The sequence below is a fragment of the Dermochelys coriacea genome, chromosome 12, assembly GCF_009764565.3.
Source record: "Dermochelys coriacea isolate rDerCor1 chromosome 12, rDerCor1.pri.v4, whole genome shotgun sequence".
In the NCBI taxonomy this organism is placed as follows: domain Eukaryota; kingdom Metazoa; phylum Chordata; order Testudines; family Dermochelyidae; genus Dermochelys; species Dermochelys coriacea.
In genome coordinates this window covers 43,406,591-43,430,602 of record NC_050079.1, presented here as the reverse complement: position 1 = coordinate 43,430,602, position 24,012 = coordinate 43,406,591, and the positions used below count along the sequence as shown (strand labels likewise).

Genomic DNA, 24,012 nt, shown 5'->3' with positions numbered 1-24,012 from the left:
AATTCATACAGCCCGACATGTGTGGCGAAGGCTGACCTTTCCTTGGTGGATTCATCTAGCAGTATCCCTTGGTTAAGTCCAAGGTAGAGATGAACTGGGCCCATCCCAGTTTCTCCAATAGTTCATCTGTGCGTGGCATTAGATAGTTGTCTGGGCGAGTTACAGCATTTAGTTTACGGTAGTCCACGCAAAAACGTATCTTCCCATCTGATTTGGGAACTAGAACCACTGGAGATGCCCATGCACTGCCAGAGGGGCGGATTACACCCATCTGTAGCATATTCTGGATCTCCTGTTCTATAGCAGTTTTAGCTTGAGGAGACACCCGGTAGGATTAGACTTTAATTGGGTGAGCATTACCTGTGTCAATGGAGTGGTATGCCCATTCAGTCAGTCCAGGGTGGCTGAGAACGTCGGTGTGTAGCTAGTGCACAGCTCCTTGATCTGCTGTCACTGCATATGCCCAAGGGACTTGGAGAGTTTCACTTATTCCACGCCACCAGCACTTTTCCCTTCGTAGTAAATACCTTAAAGCCACTCAGTGTCATCTCCTCCCTGGGCTGTAAACTGACAAACCTTTAATTCTCTGGAATAAAAGGGCTTTAGAGAATTAAGATGGTCCACCTTAGGCTTTCGGTTGAAGGTGGGGAATGCTATGAGATAATTAACAGCTCCCAGGCGCTCGTGGACAGTGAATGGCCCTTCCCACGACGCTTCCATTTTATGGGCCTGGAGAGCCTTTAAGACCATGACCTGGTCCCCTACTTTGAAGGAACGCTCTCTGGCATGTTTATCATACCAGGCTTTTTGCTCTTTTTTAGCATCCTTTAGGTTTTCTTTAGCAAGGGCTAAAGAGGTTCGGAGAGTGTTTTGTAGGTTGGTTACAAAGTCCAGAATGTTAGTTCCTGGAGAAGGTGTAAACCCCTCCCATTGCTGCTTTACCAACTGTAATGGCCCCTTAACCTCGTGGCCATACACAAATTCAAATGGTGAAAACCCTAAACTGGGATGTGGTACAGCTCTGTAGGCAAAGAGCAACTGCTGCAACACTAGGTCCCAATCATTGGAGTGCTTATTTATGAATTTACGTATCATGGCCCACAAAGTCCCATTAAACTTCTCCATCAGGCCATTTGTTTGATGATGGTAAGGGGTGGCAACCAAGTGATTCACCCCATGAGCTTCCCAAAGGATTTCCATAGTTCCTGCCAGGAAATTAGTTCCTGCATCTGATGTCGCAGGGCCAACCTACCCTGGCACAAATGTCTGCTAGTGCCTGGCACACACTTTTAGCCCTGGTGTTGTTTAGAGCTACTGCTTCCGGCCATCGGGTGGCAAAATCCATGAAAGTCAGTATATACTGCTTTCCTCTGGGTGTCTTTTTCAGAAAAGGACCCAGAATATCCACAGCTACTCGCTGAAATGGAACCTCAATGATGGAGAATGGCTGGAGAGGGGCTTTGACCTGATCTTGGGGTTTTCCCACTCTTTGGCATACCTCACAAGACCGGACATAGGTAGAAACATCCTTGCCCATACCCTCCCAGTGGAATGACCTCCCCAAACGGTCTCTGGTCCTGTTCACCCCAGCATGGCCACTAGGATGATCGTGGGCTAAGCTCAAGAGCTTTACCCAGTACTTAGTTGGAACTACCAACTGTCTCTGAGGATGCCAGTCTTCCTAGTGTCCACCAGAAAGAGTTTCCTTGTATAAAAGTCCTCTTTCTACAACCTGGATCGATTAGAAGAGCTGAGAGGCAGTGGGTTGCTCCGTGCTGCCGTCCAAGCTCTCTGGAGGCGTTCATCTGCTTCCTGTTCGGTCTGGAACTGTTCCCTTGATGCTGGAGACATCTGTTCCTCATTGGATTGTGGACCTAGGCTTGGTCCCTCTGGAAGCGATGTAGGGGATGGGGCTGTTTCCGCTGACTGTGAACTGCTCTCCACCGGTGCACTATGTTGGGTTTCAGGCTCTGGCTGAGCCTCTTGTGTAGGGTTATCAGCTGCTGCCGGTTCAGGTTTGGTGGGGCCCTTTGGTGTTGGGGTTGCAAGTACTGGATTCAGTGCTGGCAATGGGTCTGGTGCTGATTGTTCCGCCAGTTTCGGTTCTGGGACTGGCTCTGTCTGGGTCTCTGGGACTGGATCCACTACTGCTGTTGCAGACATTGACATGGGGTCCGGTCCATCACCTCTGACCGGGTCCTGGTAGAAATTTCCGGAACAGAGCTAGGCATGATGCCTTGCTTAGCCTGGCTGCGGGTGACCGTTCCCACCCTCTTGGCTAGCTTCACATGATTGGCCAAGTCTTCCCCCAAAAGCATGGGGATGGGATAAGCATCATATACTGCAAAAGTCCATGTTCCTGACCAGCCCTTGTACTGGACAGGCAACTTGGCTGTAGGCAAATTGAAAGAGTTGGACTTGAAGGGTTGAATTGTCACTTGGATCTCTGGTTCGATTAAATTGGGGTCCACTAAGGAAGCATGGATAGCCAACACTTGTGCTCCGGTATCCCTCCACGCGGTGACCTTCTTCCCGCCCACACTCACAATTTCCCTCCGCGGTGAGGGTATCTGGGAAGTATCCGGGCCTGAGGACCTCTGGTGTGATTCCGGTGCAATGAACTGTAATCAGTTGGGGTTCTTGAGGCAGTTGGCCTTCACATGCCCCAGCTCGTTACATTTAAAACATCATCCAGCTGACGGGTCACTGGGGCGAGGTGGGTTGCTGGAGAACGGTTTGGCAGGACGACAAAGTGTCTGGAGTATTCCTTGGTGTGTAGTTGGGGCCTTGGGCTGCCCCCGGTAGTAGGGGGTGGTCTGAGGGTGTCCCTTCTGGTATCCGCTCCAACTGTGACCAGGGTTGTTCCTCTCTCCTCCCTCCACCCATTTTGTTCCGGCTTGCCCCGCCTCTCTGGCGGTCTGGGACGGCTCGTATGGATCAGCATAAGAAGCAAGACTTTCTGCTGAGTCCATTTCCTTATCCCATAAATAAATGTCCACTGTTTGGACTTATTCCTTGGACATATTCAGGAATTGCTCCTGAGCTTCAAATCACACATTCCGTCAAAGCTAGTGATATCCCTTCCTTGGACCCATTTATCTAACAGATCCTTCATCTGGTTTAGATAAGCCACATTACTTAGTCCAGGCCCTTTCTTAAGGGTTCGAAATTTTACTCTGTATGTTTCAGATGTAATTTGAAATTGCTTTAAAACCAAATCCTTGAACTTATTATAGTCAGAAGCCTCATCAATAGGCATCTTATTGAATATGTCCAGAGCTCTTCCAGTCAATTTTGTGACCAATGTGGTCATCTTGTGAGCTTCAGGAATTTTATGGAGAGTGCACAGTCTCTCAAAGGTGAGAAAATATTCAGCAATATCACTAGATTCATCATACTTTGGACATAGTCATTCCCATTTGTGGATTGTTGCGGAAGGATGGTTAGGGTTATCCAGTAGATTCCGCTCAGCCCTTACCTTCTCCAACTCCAGTTCATGCTTCCTCTCTTTTTCCCTCTCCTCCATTTCTTTTTCCCTTGCCTCCATAGCTCTCCTGTGGGCAGCCTCTTGGGCTTTTTCCTTTTCCTCCATTTCTTTTTCCTTTGCCTCCATAGCTCTCCTGTGGGCAGCCTCTTTGGCTGTTTCCTTGGTTTCTGTCATGTTTCCTCTTTGTTTTTAACTAACTTTACACCCGAGAGTTAGAAATAAAACAAACAAAAAACTTGGCTTGTCAAAAAAAAAAAAAAAAGAGGTTGTGCTGTACCTGGATACCGATGTTCTCTGATAGTGATTGTCAGCCTAGAGAAAAATCCTTTAAAAAAACCTAACACCTTTGTCTCCAGGCAAATAGACAGAAAAAGCCTCTAGATGCTCTTAGCTAAAAAAACCTCTTCAGGTCTGTGAAGACTTGTGAATTTCCCTGCAGGAGGTTAACTACCTTGCCTTTAGGTAGAGAAAACTCCAGCTCTGCTCTGGCCCCCAAGCAGAGTCAAAAAAACTCTCACTGCTTTCAGCTTAAAACCTGCTTTCCAGCAGCCCAAAGGAAAAAAAAATTCCTTTTAAAATCTGTGCTTCTGGTCCAAAAAATCTCAAAATGATTTCAAGTTAATCCCACCGCTCTGCCACCATGTCAAGATTCCTTCCCCACTCTGAACTCTAGGGTACAGATGTGGGGACCTGCATGAAAAACCCCCTAAGCTTATTTTTACCAGCTTAGGTTAAAACTTCTCCAAGGTACAAACTATTTTACCTTTTGTCCCTGGACTTTATTGCTGCCACCACCAAGTGTCTAACAAATATAACAGGGAAAGAGCCCCTTGGAAACGTCTTTCCCCTCCAAATCCCCCCAAGCCCTACACCCCCTTTCCTGGGGAAGTTTTAACCTAAGCTGGTAAGAATAAGTTTAGGGGTTTTTTCATGCAGGTCCCCACATCTGTACCCTAGAGTTCAGAGTGGGGAAGAAACCTTGACACGTGGAGTGTGTTCAGAGAGGAGCCATGAAAATAATTAAAGGATTGGAAAACATCCTTATAGTGATAGACTCAAGGAACTCAATCTATTTACCTTAACAAACAGAGAGTTAATCACAGACTGGAGTTATAAGTCTCTATATGGGGAACAGAAATTTGAGCCTAGCAAACAAAAGTACAACAAGATCCAATGGCTGGAAAATGAAAGTAGACAAATTTGGACTAGCAATAAACTGTACATTTTTAACAGCAAGGTAATTAATCACTGGAACAATTTATCAAAGGTTGTGGTGGATTCTCCATCACTTGCAATTTTTAAATCAAGATTGGATGTTTTTCAAAAAGGTATGATCTAGTTCAACCACAGATGTTGGACTTGAAGCAGGAATTAATTCAATGAAAGCCGATGGTCTGTGTTATGCAGGAGGTCAGATAAGAGGATCAGTATGATCCCTTCTGGCCTTAAAATCTAATAATCTATTTTCCACATTCCTGAGCTGGATATACAATATAGTGAGATGGTCCTTTCCTGACAAATCACTTTTTATTCACGTTTATATTTAATGGGGCTGATCAAGACTTTAAAGAGATTTTCTGAGAATTCCTGTAGGAGATCTTGCACTGAATTAATTCTTCCAGCTGTTTGTTCTCTCTAGACAGGATATTCCATTAGAGCAGATGGGCTGAAGTTACACACATGCTTGAGAGTTTGCAGGATTGAGGAAATAGTTAGGATCACAAAACAGCTGGTACGAAAACCTCCTGTGTTCACATGCTCAGAACTCTCTAAAACATTCACATCTTGTAGCTGGAATTTTCCATGCTGAATCTCTGCCCGAAGATTCATTTATTCAAATGTTTGAGTAAAATCCCTCCACCTTCTTCGGAGTTATGTAGAGAGTGAAAAAGATTCTTCCACCACTGTCAAAGAGTTCTGACCACACTTTTCTGAATGGGGCTATAGAAAAATCGCTACATTTTAAAGCTTAGCTTGGACAGTCTTCCCGAGGCCTAGCACCTTCCCAAATTAAACATCAAATTTAGCAAATGCAAAATATCACTTTGAGTATGCTCAGGGGGTATCTGCTAAGCTTTTAAGAGTATAGTGGAGGCCCCACCCTTTTGACAGATCCCAGCAGATTCACCTTTTGTGTCCGGACCCAGGGCTGCTGCTGGCACAATTTGCGTAAGAGATTTTCAATGTCTCACTAAAAATCTCACAGGAAAATCTCCCATGTACCCCAAAAATACAAAAATACCCCAGTACATTGACATAAAGAAAAGGAGAAAATTATGGGCATGGATACTGTGATTTAGAGTTTGCTATTTTTGCTGAATTCTGCAATTTCCCACAGATGTATAATTTTTTGCATTTATGTATGTATTTATTTAGACTTTAAAGCAACATAAAAGACACCTGTCCCAGGTGTAGATGCCCTGTATCAATTAAAACTACTATTCAGAACAATAAACAAAGAACAGCAAAACCACCCACAGAGAACATCCAGACAGCATGCAATACTGGGGAGAACATGATTCTTTCCACTCTCCCCAAACATATGGCCTTTGTAACATATCCTGGAAAACAAGTCTGGGCTGTTCCAGCCTGAAAGCAAACGTCCTCACAGAGAATGTTCTGCCAGCAGTTCCCTCCCTGTTACAGCAAGGGAGCCCCGGCTCCATCTGTTCAGGGGTGCACTGCCAATGGCATGGGGCAGAAACAAGTCCCAGCCCATTTACGATTTTATAGGTCAAAACTGAACACCTTGGACTCCATACTGCTGGGAAGCACAAAGCAGTGACAGGGTGGGACTCAACATGCAAACTCAAAGAGGCAAAAAGCCCAAGTATCCGATTTATTTACTTTTGGGGGGTTTATCAAGAGCACCTTGAAGAAGTCTGTGGCCAAAAGCTGTACCAGCTGAAGGCTGTACATTGATGTTGTAGTGTTAGTGAAAAACTGAAGCAAAGACCATGTAGCAGTTCTGCAGAGCTCTCCACATGTAACTCTGTCCTTTTATGCCTAGAATGTAGCAGTTCCTAGTCAAATGATTCTTAATATCCCAAGGAGGAATTTCGCTAGAGTCGGATAGATTAGCAGCAATGCATTATCAGGCTATCATTTAAAATGGAAAGCATCTGCCTTTCACCTCTCCCTAATGCTGTGCAAAGAGAATATGATGGCTTGTTTAACAACCAGGGTGTGCAATGACTTTTCTAGAGCATGCCTGAGGCTGGAGTAAAATGGTGAAGAAAGAGACTCTGGTTCAAATGAAATACCATGTTCTTTTTAGGAACTAAATCTGGAGCTAGGTGAAGCCTGATTTTATTGGGAAAGGACTGCAAGTAGGGATTTCTGATTGAAAGTAGTTCACTTCATCTTCTTGTTGAAGTAACGGCTAGGAAAAAGCCTACTTTAAATATCCTTTAGTACAAGCATACCTGCCTTTCTTCACAATTTAATCCATACGTGAAGAACGAGACTCAAGGTCTGCTGGCTGACAAGGGGATGTCTAAATGGTCTCTGAAGAACCTAGTGGTATGCAGCTGTAGAATTAGGTTAGAAAATGGCAAATGTGGCTTGAGTGTGGTAGAAACCAGAATCTCACATCTGAGGAAGCTGAGGATCATGTCTTTATGAAAACTTGCTCAAGGAAATTCCAGTGCACCTCTGACTGCTGTTCGCAGAGGAATCATGTTTCTTTCTGCACAGGATACCAACCAAACTCTTCAAATACTCCTGTCAAAGTCTTGCCTAGGCTGGAATAAGGAATCGATCAGGCAGCTGCAGCAGCTGTGCTGAAGCAAGCTCAGTCTCTCAGCTCCAGGCCATTAGGTGCCGTCTCAGGACATCTGGACTCTCCCAAGGTCGCACAGGACAAGTGCAGCTGCCCCTCTCTGTGGGAAGCTGAAGAGGGTTAGGCCCTTTATTGGCCAGTAAGGTGGTACTAGTCCTTCGAGCTTCCTGAGCTGCAGTCTGTGGAGAGAAGCGGGGACAGCTAGGCTGCTGGGAGGTGGGCCTGACAGCCATGCCTTGGGAGGGGAACCCTAGAGCAAGCAGCAGAGGCTCTGGGGAATGGGAGAGAAAATGAACTTTGCCTTTCTTCCCAACACAGGAGACTCCTGAGCCAGGCCTTAGCTAGGGGAAACTGGGGATTACATGCCTGGCTTGTACTTTCTAGGCATTATGCTGATGACCACAGGCTGTAATTGCAGCAAGATCTGTTTTTGTTTGTTCCTCCAAACACGATCCTAGGCTGAAAGATGTGACAAGGTGGGGCTCTGCCTTGTTACCATTTTATTTTCCTCTGGCTGAGACTGTAATGTTATTTGTCCCCTTCTCCCTGGAAGCTGACTTATCTCTCCACCAAGAGAGTTACCTCCTAACCCCTAATAGTTAGAGATTGGCTTATGCTTTGAAGCATGAGGTTTTCTCTCTCTTCTAAAATGTTACCATTAGCTATAACAATTCTATGTATTCTTTTATCCATCAAAATGTCCACGTCTTCTTTGAATCTTGCTAAGTTCTTGTCTCAGCTATATCCTGTGACAATAAGTTCCACTGTCTAATTACGTTGTATAAAAGTATTTATTTGTATTGAGTTTGAATTTGACAACTTTCAGTTTCATTGAATGTCCCACAGAGAAGAGAAGCTCCTATCCTACTCTATCCAGACCATTGATTGTTTTATGTACTTCCATCATATCTTCTCTTATTCATCTCATTTCTCAGGTAAAATCCCAATCTTTTCAATCTCTCTTCATATGAAAGCTTTTCCAGCCCTTACCTGTATCGTCCTTCTCTGATTCCCTCTGCAATATCCTTTTTGAGATGGGGTGACCAGTCCTGCACATAGTATCCAGATGAGGACAAGCCATTGGTCTATATATGGTGTTAGACCAGTCTCTGTATTTTTCTCTATCATTTTCCTTATGCAGCCTAACACCTTATTTGTTTTTTTTAAAAACACAGTTGTATGTTGAGCCAAGGTCTCCTGAGCCATCCACAACCCCATGAGCCCAGGGCCTTTCTTGAGTTTATATTGTTAATTTAGAACCCTGTGAGATGTAGTTCACATTTTTCCCTCTCCTTCAAAATAATCCCACAGATGTTCTTACTCAGTAAGAATATCAAGGATTGTGGAGCTAGCAGGAGCAATAAAGATACATTAATTGACCTGGCCCTGGGAAGGAAAAATGCAGCTTCTGTCAGGTCTAAGGATACCTCTGACTGGGGCAAAAATCCGGGACCTTCCTGTTGGAGAAGTTTGCAATATGATCCGCTTATGGTACAAAGTACTTTTGGGTCAGATCAATGACACTCTTGGTTGAGGTCCTGCCCACTTGGGAGAGAGAGTCTCCTCACGTACCCTGTTTTCCTTGCAGACACTGCTCAGAGGAACAGACTGTTTCTCTGGTCCCCTGGCTGCTTGTTGTCATAGGGAAGGGTTGTTGCCATTCATACAAGTGGGTGAGATTCCCTTTAGGAGTTTGGGAAGGAGAGCTTTGGTGTCCTTCCCAACTGCTTGTGATTTGACGGGTTTATACTTAGCTGGTATCTATCCAGGTCCATCCTCCCTGGGCTACATCACTGGACTACTGGCTGGCATTCATTGGATATGGATGGATGAGCGTTCTGACAGCATTTTCCCTTGAGAAGGTTGATGTGAGAGGGCCAGCAGTTGCAGTAAATCCATGCTGCGTGTGGGATTTCATGCTGCCCTGATGGAGTAGGAATGACTGAATGGCCCATAAATGTAGCATTGGCTTCTGGGCCACAGTGCTCACAAAGAAAACCACTGTTCTGCAGAGGGGACGGGGATGCAGTCTAGGAGACCTGTTACTGAGTGGCAGAGATTTTGATTTTTTTTTTTTTTTAGGAACAAGTTCTGAGGATGGGCCTCTGTGCCCCCATGTGCCTTGGAGCAGGCTCCTAGGCAAGGAATCAGGGAGCTCTCCTCTCCCTCGAGTATGAGCTGTGCTGGTGAAAACGGGTGGCTTGTGGGATACGAGAAGCTACTTCTCTTGCTCAGGCAGCCTTTCCCAGAGAGCCCATAAGGAGAGAGCGCTTCACTCCCAGCTCGCTGGTTCGAAGCCATGATTCCCATTAGCTTTGGGAATTCTGTGAGTGCCCAGGGCACCCCAAATGGCAGTGCTGCACTCTGGAGGTGATACTATGAGCTGAAGGAATTGTAGGTGACCAGACTGGTATGATTTGCAGATACTGTAGGGTCTTGAGGTCTACAGAGCAGATAACGGGGAAAAGAAAAGCTAATATTGCCTTCCAAATCCTCATTCTACCAGAGACTAAGCAATGACAGACCCAGCACTGGACGAAAAGCCTCCTGTCTCCTTGGAGATGACTAAGTCCTGAAATGGAAGCCAGGCCCTCCTTCGTGGGTAGGGATGATGCCCAGTATCCAGCAGCTTCGGGACAACAGACAGGACTGTGGATTTCTATTAACCTTACAGAGACAAATTTCCTTTGATCAGTGGCCTTCCCACATCCCAGACTGCTCAATATCTGGTCGCAAATTAGATTCCCACAAAGAAAATGACTAGGACAACATGTATATGGATCCTTTGAATTCTACGGGGTAACTCTGGTGAACTCCCTGGAAGTCCTGCCTCTTCAGAAGGTGGGCCAGTGCCATTTCCCAGCCTTCCTCCTCAGGGCACCTGCCCTGGCTTGCACCATACACCCTGCTGTATGTGGGCAAGAGGTACCAAAGATAAGAGCTGGCCGAGGGTGTGTGTGGTTCCTTGGACTTTTAGATAACTTGACCAGTAGAGGGGTGTGTGTATAGGAGGGTGTTTATGTGCCAGTCTAGACATGGGCTTGTGATGAGCACATGGTGACAAGCTGGTGGTGACCGACTGGCTTGCTGTCTGCATTCCTGCTTGAATCCAAGTCTGTCTGGAGGACTGCTGAAGCAGGCTCAGGATCTCTTAATGCTGCAGTGATCTTGGGCTCTTACCCTTAACTCCCCTCCTGTCCACACACACACCCCTCTCACTCCAGTCTGGTGGTGCTTTCAACCCAGCCTAGCTGGCCCAGCTGGGGACATAGGCTAAAACCCAAGTGAGGCTTTCACTTGGGCTGGTAACTTGCCCACTCTGCAGTGAAGATGCAGGACTGACAAGTTCTCCTACTATTCTCTTGGATAGATTCCTGGAGCAGTGCAATGCAAAGAACCATGGGATGTGCTCTCAAGTCCTAGCAAAACACACAAGGGAGTGCAGAACCAGGGAAGACATAGTAACTCGAGTGTGGGTTTGCGGTATGGCTGCTCATACCTGGGCTAGGCTGACTTAAGTGCTCCGACCTGAGAGCCGATCACCCGAGTTAACGCTGCAGTGCAGAGACATCCTAATTGCTGCCAGAGCAGCAACAGGGATTGCCAGGTTGCCAGGGGCTTAAGATTTTGTCCCAATTTAGATTTATACTCAGGGAAAAGATTGCTGCTTCCCAACTGAAGGAGAAGAAGAGTCCTCAGAGACAAGAGATGACACTAAACTGGGAGGAGTGGTAGATATGCTGGAGGGTAGGGATAGGATATAGAGAGACCTAGACAAATTAGAGGATTGGGCCAAAAGAAATCTGATGAGATTCAACAAGGACAAGTGCAGAGTCCTGCACTTAGGATGGAAGAATCCCATGAACCGCTACAGACTAGGGACCGAATGGCTAGGCAACAGTTCTGCAGAAAAGGACCTGGGGGTTACAGTGGACGAGAAGCTGGATGAGAGTCAACAGTGTGCCCTTGTTGCCAAGAAGGCTAATGGCATATTGGGATGTATAAGTAGAGGCATTGCCAGCAAATCAAGGGACGTGATTGTTCCCCTCTATTCAACATTGGTGAGGCCTCATCTGGAGTACTGTGTCCAGTTTTGGGCCCCACACTACAAGAAGGATGTGGAAAAATTGGAAAGCGTCCAGCAGAGGGCAACAAAAATGATTAGGGGGCTGGAGCACATGACTTATGAGGAGAGGCTGAGGGAGCTGGGATTGTTTAGTCTGAGGAAGAGAAGAATGAGGGGGGATTTGATAGCTGCTTTCAACTCCCTGAAGGGGGGGGGTTCCAAAGAGGATGGATCTAGACTGTTCTCAGTGGTAGCAGATGACAGAACGAGGAGTCATGGACTCAAGTTGCAGTGGGGAGGTTTAGGTTGGATATCAGGAAAAACTTTTTCACTAGGAGGGTGGTGAAACACTGGAATGCATTACCTAGGGAGGTGGTGGAATCTTCTTCCTTAGAAATTTTTAAGGTCAGGCTTGACAAAGCCCTGGCTGGGATGATTTAGTTGGGGATTGGTCCTGCTTTGAGCAGGGGGTGGGACTAGATGACCTCCTGAGGTCCCTTCCAACCCTGATATTTCATGATTCTAAGAGAGAGCTATTGCGCTGGCTGATGGAGGCAGTGAACAGGCTTGTGGTGCAATGCAGCATCTGACCTCCAGGGGCCTGTAGATTCCCATGGGCTGGGGGTGGGGAGTCTTCGGCAAATCTGCCTGCAGAGATGAACGAGCTGGGCAGAATATCAGCACTGTGGCACCCAAGGAGAGGAAGGCCATGTGCACAAAATACTCATTTTAAAAACTCTGTAGTGTTGTCTCCACAGGAAGCCTGCACATACAGGCTCGTGCTTTGTGCAACAGCTCCTGGCTGTAATGCCCTGGCTTGGCAGAGGGGAAGGAGGAAGGTGTCCTCCGCAGAATAACAAGATGCCATGGTCCGTTAGTGCAGAGGATGCTATGCAGGGATTTAGGTCTCTTTGCTAGAGAGAGAAGCAGGAATCCATCTGAGCAGCAAACCAGGAGCCCTTTGAGAGAGCATTTCCTTAGAAGAGAAGTGGGGAGATAAGGCTTACCCAGGTACACAGTGCTGACCCACCATTGCCACAGCTGTGGAAATGCCTGTGCTTTTAGACCCAGAGCCATGCAGAGAAGCTCAGCACCCAGTGGCACAAGACTTTGAAGCTTCAGCTTTAAAACCCCCAGCATAGCTTAGTGGAGACCAGGTCTGCACCTTCCTAGTCAAAACATCCTGCTTCTATTTATAGGTGGCCAGCTCTCTGAACAATAAATAGAGAAGCCATCCCTGTGCTTCAGTGTTCAGCTCGGTTACTGTATAACAGAGCAGCACCACTGGCTTAGAAAAGCCACAAGAAACGACTTTTTATGACTGCAGGTGATTGGCTACACACCTCTCCTCATGTGGGAGTGTGGCTACCTTTAGTGAGCCTTTGTTTACCAGGCATTTCAGCATGTGAACAGAAGAGACTAGGTCACAAAGGGTCCAAAATCCTTCCTTCTTCATGCCCCCCAATCCCCTCTGGGTAGGTGCCTTAGCTAGACTGCATTTTCACAGGCATGGCTGCTGACCAGCGTTTGGGGGAGAAATCCTTTCCCATGTGGATCTTTGTACTATGTTATTTCATGGGCCACAATATATTCTGTAGGTACAGAATCCATTTCCCTCCCAAAAGGGTTGATAGTTAAAATAGACTGGGGCTGGAATAAGCTAAGACTTTTTCTCCTGTGTATACAATTTTCATTACTGTTGAAGTTATTTTTAATTTGTAATTAACAGTCTACTTCCCATTATGTATGTCTTGCTGGAACGACAATTTCTAGCTTACATTTTGCAGTACCTCAAAGGGGCAGTAGGTGTCTCTCTTAGCCTTCCCTTGCCCCACCTCCCTCCTTGTCCCTGACACTGTGATACGGTGCGTAATTCCAAAATGGCAGCTTTTTGAAAATTCACCTTGATTATCAGACATTAAAAGTGACTCATCCCGCAGTGACTGTCTGGCAGAAGGATGGGATCAGACAGCAGACAATAAGGGACTGGACGCATTAACACACTATATTACAGAGCCCATCAAAAATACCTTTGTTCTGTCAAAGATCCAATCATTTCCTAGTTGTGTTCTTCTGAAGAGAAAGAATAATAATAATAAAAAAAACACAGAGGAATTTAAAACCTCCCCCGATCTCTTTATTCTGGGAGGGAGGGACATGTTTTCTTAATGCCTGATCAACAATCAGGAGGAGATGGGACAATGGGAGCTGCTCGACTGTGGAAATGGGACTGTGCAATAACACACAGCACTTGTTTGCTCTTGAAAGCCATCATATTACTGCCCCAGATTCTGCTAATTGGAAACTCACTAGCAGACAGATGCCTAAACTAAGTATTTACGACTGCCTTCACACCTATGCTACAATCTTCTAATCTCATCCAACAGCAAAAGCAGGGACAAAAGGGTTTATTTCATACTTAATGTTCAAAACAACCCCAGCAACTGGAGCTTTAACCTGTAATCATGCTGGCGTATTTCATCTGCACAGAAAGAGAGAGAGAGAGAGAGTGTGGAAATGCCATCGCTGATAAATACTTTATAAGCAGTGATAATAGCCCATAAGTATAGGCACCAGAGTCTTTCCAATAACTGTAAAGCTTGCAGTCTTGCAGCGTACATGTGTGTGTCTGTTTATATTAAACCATGTGTGGGTATAACATTGGGTGAAACATACTACATCCTCAGCACCACTGAGAGTGTAAGAAGCTCACACAGTTGCCTGAGTGCTCAAGGAGACCGAAAAAGCTCAACTGGGAGGTTTTGGCTCTGGTTTTATCATTTCCATCACTTGCTTATGAAGCTAGGGAAACTGTCCAGGGCTAAGCAGAGCCTTTATCAGTCACGGAAAATACCCCAAAGGCAACATGCCACAGATCAAAGGCATCTCTGGCGTTTGTGCTCATGTGGGTTTCCCTGCCAAATAGTTTAAGTAATATGATTAAAACACAAATTCCATAAACATCAATTTCCCATCTGTTTAATAATAAGAAGGTTCTGTGTCATCAGCAGTTTCATTCCCCTCACTGGATTCATTAATATTCCATGGGAAAGCAAGTGTTGCCCTCAGCTCAATCTGCACAAGGCAACACCTCCTGACAAAGGGGTCCGGTTCCACGGCTGGGCACAGGAGCTGAAGGAATATCCTTGGGGTAGGTGCAGGGAGCAAAGGAAACTGCTGCAGATGCAATGAAATGGGGGAGGGGCTGCTGTTATTAGCAAATACAAACAATACAACCCAACACATCACATGGGGGAAGAGAGCTGTCTGGAGCATCCTGCAAAGCTTCCATTTTCTCTTATGACTCCCACGGTTAATCAGAGGCCAAGACCATGCAGTAAACAAGGCCCCCCCACTCATTCTCTTGTTCCCTGAACTGCACCAAGGAGCAGCAATTTCACTTCTCCTGACAGCCAGAAGCAAGGACAAGACTGGGGGTGACCAGAACTCCATAGTGATATTGCCTTCTCAGATCTACAGCGCACATCCCAAGGGGCAGGAAAATGCAAAAATGTTGTATGCAAAATCTCTTCCTGAACCTGATGAGCAGAGCAAAGGAGAGGAGAGTCCCAACCCACCCCCACACTGAGCATCTGCAACACTGGGCTAGATTCATGAAAGGGAAAACAGGAAGAGAGTTTCCGTTTATAGAATTTTAATGAGCCCTAAAGGTTATTTCTCTGCAGTTCTAATGATAATTTCCAGCTCTCTGTGTTCATACGGAACTGGTCCTTTAGCTCTAATCACATTTGGATACTGTCTAGAGCACACACCATGTCGGGCTGCTGCAGAATATCAACAAACAAATGATCAGCAGCATGCTCAGATTCTACAGGGGAGAAACAATACATAGGAAAGTCTTGTATGGTTTGCACTCGGCAAATGAAAATGATCTCACTACCCCTGCCAGGGACTCAGCAGGTCACTTGAAATCCCTGCAGCTCTTGGGAGAGGGTCCCTCCAAGAGAATGAGGAAAGAAAAATGAATGTGGAAAAATGAAAGAAAGAGGAAACTCTCAGAATGGCATCAATAACCAGGAACCTGCCGTCCTGTTCATGTGACTGCATTTCCAACTCCTCATGTGAGCCAAGCCAACCCCCCAGACACAGGGGTGCTGGGGCATGCTGCCTGTCCTCCTCTCCCATCACAGGCCCCGAAACCCCCCCAGACACGGGGAGCTGGGGCGTGCTGCCTGCCCCCTGCTCCCATCCAAAGCCTGACATGCTAGGGGACACTGGGGACATGCTGTCTGCTCCCCTCTCCTTCCCCCTGCCCTGACACCCCTGGAACACAGGGGACATACTGCCTGCCCCACCGCTCCCAGCCCATGCTCCGACACCTCTGGGACACAGGGGACACACTGCCTGCCCCCCTCTCCCATCCCATGCCCGACACCCCCAGGGCACACTGCCTGCCCCCCTCTCCCATCCCACGCCTGACACCCTCGGGACACAGAGGCTCTGGGGTGCGCTGCCTGCTCCTCATTTCCCATAAATCTCTGCATGGGAGCAAAGCTCTCTGTGACGAGCAGGTTTGGAGCCACCCATGACTCAGTCACACTTTAGTGATTCCTTGGTGCTGGGGAAATGGGAATGTTCTAACTTCCTGACTGTCCGGTATCGGAACTCAACTGCAACACAAAGGATGGGATTTCATGTCTGGGAGGAGCTCAGGTGGGTGTCCCTGAGAACTGAAATGCTCGCCCTGCCTCACCCCCACTTCTCCAGCTCTCTAATGTTGGCAGCATCTCCTGTTTCTTAGCCAAGGCCATAAGGAGCACAGCTGGTTCAGAAAAGAAGAGTCAGTGCTCCCACGTTAGCACTAGCCCTGAGGGACCCTGATGAGGGCTCATAGCAGCAGAGGGCTGTCCCTTCTGTGGGGGGTCCCGTAAGGTTGCCTTCCCTATTGACAGTACCTCTTTCTGTGCCATGCTATATTTGTTCCTCATGGTAACCACCTCCATCTCTGCTTCAGCAAGCTGATTCTTTGTTTCTTGTGCCTGTAGGTCAAGAAACATTAGGAAACATTAGGAAATGGATAACCAGACAGAAATATCTCATAATGCCACTATATAAATCCATGGGATGCCCCACCTTAAATACTGCATGCTCTTCTGGTCGCCTCATCTATAAAAAGATCTATTATAGATTCATAGATACTAAGGTCAGAAGGGACCATTCTGATCATCTAGTCCGACCTCCTGCACAGCGCAGACCACAGAATCTCACCCACCCACTCCTACGAAAAACCTGGAAAAGGACAGGAAAAGGTGCAGAGAAGGGCAACAAAATGCTGAGGGGGTGGAACAGCTTCCACATGAGGAGAGATTCAAAAGCTGGGACTGTTCATCTTAGAAAAGAGACGACCGAGGTCTGTAAAACCATGACCAGTGTGAGAAAGTGACTAGGGGCGTGTTATTGACCCCTTCCCATAACACAAAAAAAGGGATCACCCGATGAAATTAACAAGCAGAAAGTTGAAAACAAACAAAAGGAAGTATTTCTTCACTCAACAATCCGTCAACTGGTGGAACTTGTTGCTGGGGATGTTGTGAAGGCCAGAAATATAACGAGGTTCAAAAAATAACGAGACAAGTTCCTGGAGCACAGGTCCACGAATGGCTATTGGTAATGGCTGCCTGCCCACAGAAAGTCCTGCTTGCATGTTAGTCCTTTCTCTGCCACTGCATTGTCTTCTCATCTTTCCTCGGCCTGTCCAGCACAGCCTGGGTCCACCCCTACTACCCATGGAGAGGCTGACTTCGGCTCGGGACCTGCAGGAGGAGCTGGGGAGAGGAGGCAGGAACAGGTGGGGACTAGCACGTAGCCAGTGGGGCCATTTTTTGATCAGGGGGACAGACAAAGGGGAAATGGGGGGATAATAAATGTGGGAGGTTTGGGGGCACAGAGATTAAGCCCCATGCTCCCCATGGCACAACTCTGACCCCTCCATTCCATCTCATAGCGCCCCCTCAATGCATATTTAATGGAAAGGGAGAATATGTGGCTGACAGGCGCCTCTGCCCCTAATCCATGCCCCCCACCATACATTCCCATTTCCCGCTCCAGACTGCCAGCTCTCCCCTACCACTCTCTCTAATCCTCCTCCATCCCCTCGACCCTTCCTTTACCACCCATCCTCATTTATTCTCTGTTCCCCAGCTCCCACCCTCCTCCCTGCACTACTCCAAGGCCCTTCCATATCCCCCTTCACTACTTCAACACCCCATAGTCCCTCATTCTGCACCCAAAAAGTTACAAGAATTTAAAAATGACAAACAGCTGATGTTAGGGTGGTTTCATGTCAGGAACCCCAAGACCAAATGTTGCAGTGACTTGCTTTCCTTTGATCGCACTCAGGCCCTGTTACATTATATTATCCTAACTGCTCACTAGAATCCTTCTTCCCACTAATTTCTTTGACAGTATTTCTAAAGTAAGATTGGAGTCTGCATTTGGATTTTTTTCATAGATTCGAAGGCCAGAAGGGACCATTGTGATCATCCAGTCTGACCTCCTGCACAGTACAGGCCAGAGAACTGCCCCACAATAATCCCTAGGGCAGATTTCTGAGAGAAACATCCAGTCTTGATTTAAAAATTGCCAGTGATGGAGAATCCATCACAACCCTCGGTAAATTGTTTCACTAGCACTGTTACAAATTTATGCCTAATCTCCAGTCTGAATCTATCTAACTTCAACTTCCAGTCATTGGATCGTGTTTGACTTTTCTCTGATGATCAAAGAGCCCATTATTAAATATTTGTTCCCCACATAGGTTCTTACAGACTGTGATCACGTCTCCCCTTAACTGTCTCTGTGTTAAACTAAATAGAATGAGCTCCTTGGGTCCATCACTATAAGGCAGGTATCCTAAGTCTATAATCATTCTCATGACTCTTCTCTGAACCCTCTCCAATTGATCAACATCTTTCCTGAGTTGTGGGCACCAGACCTGGATACAGCATTCCAGCAGTGATGCACCAGTGCCAAATGCAGAGGTAAAATAAATTCTGCACTTCTACTCAAGATCTCCCTGTTTATGCATCCCAGGATCAAGCTAGCCCTTCTTGCCACAGCATCGCCATGGGAGCTCTTTAAAATATTGCTCTGATACCAGAAATGTTGGTCTCATGGAAGAACTTCCCAAAGGAGTCCTGCAGAATGCAGGCAGAGAGTCTAACATGGCGGTTAGACTAGCTAATACTTGTGATCCCTTCTAACTTTCTGGTTCTAGGATACATGCAGTCTCTGAAAGCTCCCAAGGCTAGGCAACCACAGCATGTCACCTTGTGCCACACAGCTGCTGGAACATCAGACAGCCTGCAAACTCTCGGGTTCCAACAGAGTCCTTGTCTTGCTGTCCATTCCCATTTCATTCTTGTAGGTGCGCGAGATGCGCGAGAGGCGCGCGGGATGCGCGAACCTGGAGTTCCTAACTTAACCCATAATAACTTCTGCAATACAACCCCCGAAAGGTCTGTGGGTGCCGTGCACTAGCTGAGATAAATCTTGAGTGATCAGTTTGAAGGGATCAGTGCCACAGTTTGAGCAACACAGTTTGCAAAAATAATGTAAGAAGAACAAGATGATTTTGTAGCTTTTTTTTAAGAGGGGAATCCTCGCTCTTAGAATCATAGAATATCAGGGTTGGAAGGGACCTCAGGAGGTCTTCTAGTCCAACCCCCTGCTCAAAGCAGGACCAGCCCCCAACTAAATCATCCCAGCCACTGCTTTGTCAAGCCTGACCTTAAAAACCTCTAAGGAAGGAGGTTCCACCACCTCCCTAGATAACCCATTCCAGTGCTTCACCACCCTCCTAGTGAAAAAGTTTTTCCTAATATCCAACCTAAACCTCCCCCACTGCAACTTGAGACCATTACTCCTTGTTCTGTCATCTGCTACAACTGAGAACAGTCTACATCCATCCCCTTTGAAACCCCCTTTCAGGGAGTTGAAAGCAGCTATCAAATCCCCCTTCATTCTTCTCTTCCACAGACTAAACAATCTCAGTTCCCTCAGCCTCTCCTCATAAGTCATGTGTTCCAGTCCCCTAATCATTTTTGTTGCCCTTCGCTTGACATTTTCCCACATCCTTCTTGTAGTGGGGGGCCCAAAACTGGACACATGCTTGGGCTCCCTTTGCTCATATGATTCCAGACGTGGAGCACTAGAACTACCCCCAATCCCAAGAGGCACAGCAACACTCTGAATCAGTACGATTTGAGAACACGTAGATTTGAGAACACCTAGAACAGTCTATGTGGGAAACAGCAAGTGACGCTCAAATGTAACTACAGTGGAGAGCTGGTGCTCTGCAATAGCGCCAGGAGGAGCCTGGCAATCCCGTTCCTTCTCTCCAATGAGCTGCCAACCTGCCTTCCTGTCCAGTAAGCAATTTGCTGCTTTGTCAACTGGCCAACTTTAGAGCTAATCTGGCTCCTCTTACTTCCGGGGAGTGGTCTCATTGAAGCCAGCTGGATTCATATGTGCAAGTGAGTCTTCACTGCTCTTACCCGGATGTGGTCCCTAAACCCCTCTGGTCCACACACAAAACCCACTCATCCCAGGTCAGTGCTTTTAAGTTTCAACCTAGGCTAGCTGGCTTGACCAAAGGCCGAGTGAGGCTTTCACTTGGGCTGGTAACCTGCCCACTTTGAAGTGAGGAGGCTGGCTAAATAACTCAAGTGCTGATAATCCTCCAATCCACCCAAAATTCCCCCCGTGTGTCCAGAAGGGCAGACAAGTTCTCCCACAATTCACTGGGAAAGAATCATGGAGCTTCTCAACTCACTGCAGCACAAAGAGCCATGGGATGTGCCCCCAGAAGTCCTAGTGATGCACACTGAGGAGCACAGTAAGTGGGGAGGACACAGTAAGTGGCATAGGGCTTTGCAGTGTGGCTGCTCACACCTGGACTAGGCTAACCCAGGGGCTCAGACCTAGGAACCAATCACCTGGGTTAGCTCTGCATTGAAGACATACCCAAAAGGAAGCCAACAGAACATGAAATCCTGACCTAATGCTGAGTGCTATAGCCAGTCAAGCCTTCCTGAGTCTATGTGCTCCTGATCAGCCTGGCAGCTGGATGCTGGCCAAGCAGGTTAGATAATGTGCATCCTACTGGATTTTAATAAGTTCTCTTAAAATCTTGCTGCCAGTCAACACATACATAAAAGACAAGACAGGGAAACAGAGGAAATACTGCAGCCACGGATCCCAGGGGGATGACAGCCCCATAGTAACTGGAGCCCACGGCATTATTATATGTGGAACGGGCAGGAACTCCTGCTGGCAGCACCAGCAGGATGGTTGCAAGGTGTTCCAGCTAAAGTGCCTGATGCCCGTGGAATCTCAGCAAACACGTTGTTTAATTCCATCCTCTAGAGAAGGGCAGAGCAAAAGGCAAAAAGCCTAAGGAACAGGAAAAGGGATGTAATGTAAAGAAACACCCACGGGGAATCTGCGGTGTTCCAGCTCATGGAACTAGCAGCTGTAATAACGCCGTTTGCACATAGTCACAACAACACCATTACTAATATCAGATCTTTTGTCTTAAAGTGAAGGCTTTCCCACTGATATTCAATGGAGTGCTTTGCACACAGCACATCAGCCAGATTAAAAAACATATTTACTGACCATGAATTAACCTGATGAAATACAAGGAAAGGGAGGTCCACAGGATCAAACTGCTCCTTAGCAACACCCTGGGGAGTCCACACAAGTCTGGTGCCTGGAGCCCCAAGCATGCTAGGTCAGTGGTTCTCAAACCACTTTGCATGGATCTTTGGTGTCAAGAACTGCCCATACTGCCGTCCTGCAGACAGCTGGCTAGTCACATGGTGCTGGCTCGCCTGGCTTTCGGCTGCTAAATTTAATTAAGACAGCTAGAACAGATCATACACTTTCCTAATATTACTTTTCCAAGTAAGCAACTGCTGCTTTTGCTGCCACAGGCATGTGCACTCATGAGCGGGAGGAGGGAGATGATTTGTGCCAGCACAATTGTGCAGGAGAATCTCGCTATGTACTTCTCACTATAAAATAGATGAGAGCTGCTGTGTAGGTGCCTTACAGGTCGAAGGAAAGAAATGGACCCCGCCCTGAAAAATGCACTATCCACATTCAGAGGTGACCGAATCAGGAAAGGAAGAAATTGCAGCGAGAAGGAAGCAGAATGGCTACAGCCATTCAGTCTTGCAGAGGCTACCCAATTGATGCATGCACACATCTCAAAGCAACAGTCCTACAATCATTTTGCAAAGCTTTGTAAGTCATAAGTAAGAATGTGTTTGTCATGGCCATGACTTCCCTGATCTTTACTGTTATTTCTTCCCCAAAGTATGTCCCTCCAGAGCTCAGAACGCCCTGACATATCCTGAAAAATACAACAAAGAAGAGTTACATAATCAAACAAAAGACGCTCTTCTCATGGTCGCTTCAACCTGGTCTGCCTGATACTGAGCAAATCGCCTCTGGGAATTGTTACATCTCAGACTGTGTCCTTCTGTGGGAGTCGTTGGGGCTTGGTGATCATTATGTACTTGTAAAACACTGACAATGACTATTTAATCGTTTTCCAATGGAAAGTCAACATGCTCACAATGCCCCGGGTGTGCCAGGATGTTCCCTGTTAGTCATTCACTAAAATGATGTCCGTCTGCCCTGACAAACAACCAGCCTGTTCAAGAGCTGGGGTCAGAGCCCCAGCAGCTGTGGGGGAGAGGGAAGGCTATGCAGTGAACAGTGGATTATGTTCAGGGCAAGGATGTACAGCTATTTCTGCAGCACACCAAATCGGGCAACCTCTGATTTCTGTCACATATTTCTCATCTTCCCTTGGACTTTATCTGAGCAGCTGCCATTCCCACAAGGCAAATTTACATGAATGAAAAGAATGAGTGTTTTTGATACTATACCATGTGATCTGGAAGGTCCTAGTTTGGACGTACTAGCAAAATTCCAAGAATCAAACACCACAATGCACTGTCGTATCTAGAATTAGCTGCCAGCAGAGAAACCGAAGAGGATTTTAGGAGATGGACCCAAGCGTCACCGTCTATTTTAAGCCTCTCACACTGAATACAGGTTCCTGCCAAGGGCTACTGACTCTTGTGTGTCCCCCACTGCAGGCAGCATACTGGGCCACACCTGCACGTGCAGGGAGCACCTCCCTGCACCAGCACTGTCACTCAGATCCCAATGACTGCCTTCCTGGCAGCTCCCACGAGTGAACCGTAAGGGATGTATGCAGCCACAAGGCAAAATGCTCCAGGAATCAGCTTCACATCGAAACACATTACAGTCTGAAAGTGCCCCCTCTTCTCCAGGGCAGGGGTTAAGGTACATCCCCCAATGCACATGGAGCTTAAGTGTGTGTCTACACTGGAATAAAAGACCCGCAGCATGGCCGCACCTGGCCCAGGTCAGCTAACGGGCTGTGGGGCTCAAAATTGCGGTGTAGACATATGGGCGTGGGCTGGAGCCTGGGCTCTGGGACCGTCCCTCCTCCTGGGGTCCCAAAGCTTCCAGTCTGAGCCTGAACATCTATGCCACAATTTTACAGCCCTGCAGCCCAAGCCCTGTGAGCCTCAGTTTCTGGCCAGGGCCTGCCCGAGTGTTTAACTGTTGTGTAGACGCACCCTAACAGGTCAGCTCTTCAAATGTCCCTTGCCTGGTGTCGTGACTTCCTGTAAGTGCACACATAGTCCATCAAAGTAATCACACATTACCCATCTCCTCCCTCGCTCATGGTGTTCACTGCAATTCTCCAAGCCTTCTAGCTCATGTTTGACTTGAGACATGCAGGGACCATGGAGAGGGGAGCAGAGCACAATTCGGGGTCTATAATAACAAAAGAAGACCCTGCCTTCCATGTTATTATGAACCTGTAATCCATGGGTTCACAACAAACTCACAGTAGGTCAGGTTGGGGGCCTTGGTTTGGTAAAACTTCTGCACAAAGTCATTATGTGCTTACAGCTTTTAACAGAAGATGGACCAAATCAGTAGCAGATGCTGATTATTATGAAGAACTACCCTGCCCCCCACACCTGGAATACTCTTCCCCCCCTTTACACCTGCACCATTCCTCTCCAAGCCTTCCTGAGAAACCATCTTCTTCCCCAGTGTCTCCATCAGGGACACCAAACCCCTCACCAATGCCCGACATTCCCAGCATGATGTGCACTTTTCCAAGTACACCCCACAACCGCTTTGGACTGGCCTCCTTTCTCCTGAGCCAGTGTTCTCCCTCCTGCTTATGCCAGGGTGCCTGTCGCCTACAGTGGACAGCACAGGGATGGTCCTCTGAACTGATTTTCTATGGCACTGTATGCAACTGTTCATAGATATACTACCAAGATAAAAGAAAAGCAGTACTTGTGGCACCTTAGCGACTAACAAATTTATTAGAGCATAAGCTTTCGTGAGCTACTGCTCACTTCATCGGATGCATCCGATGAAGTGAGCTGTAGCTCACGAAAGCTTATGCTCTAATAAATTTGTTAGTCGCTAAGGTGCCACAAGTACTCCTTTTCTTTTTGCGAATACAGACTAACACGGCTGCTACTCTGACAACCAAGATAGCAATTCCTTAAGATTAGCTCTTCCTTGGCAGCATGTCAATGGTACTGGGTGTATTTTACAATACCAGTCATTGTGTCATCGCTGAAGTGA

The 24,012-nt window shown here is 47.0% G+C and overlaps 1 protein-coding gene across 1 annotated transcript in view; it reads right to left on the bottom strand.

The window, feature by feature from the left end:
• PMFBP1 (polyamine modulated factor 1 binding protein 1) overlaps nt 1-24,012 on the bottom strand; it is a 371,385-nt gene that overhangs the window by 79,222 nt on the left and 268,151 nt on the right. Inside the window, 1 exon segment of the mRNA XM_043494730.1 lies at nt 16,251-16,334. Coding sequence (XP_043350665.1) covers nt 16,251-16,334 — 84 coding nt within the window.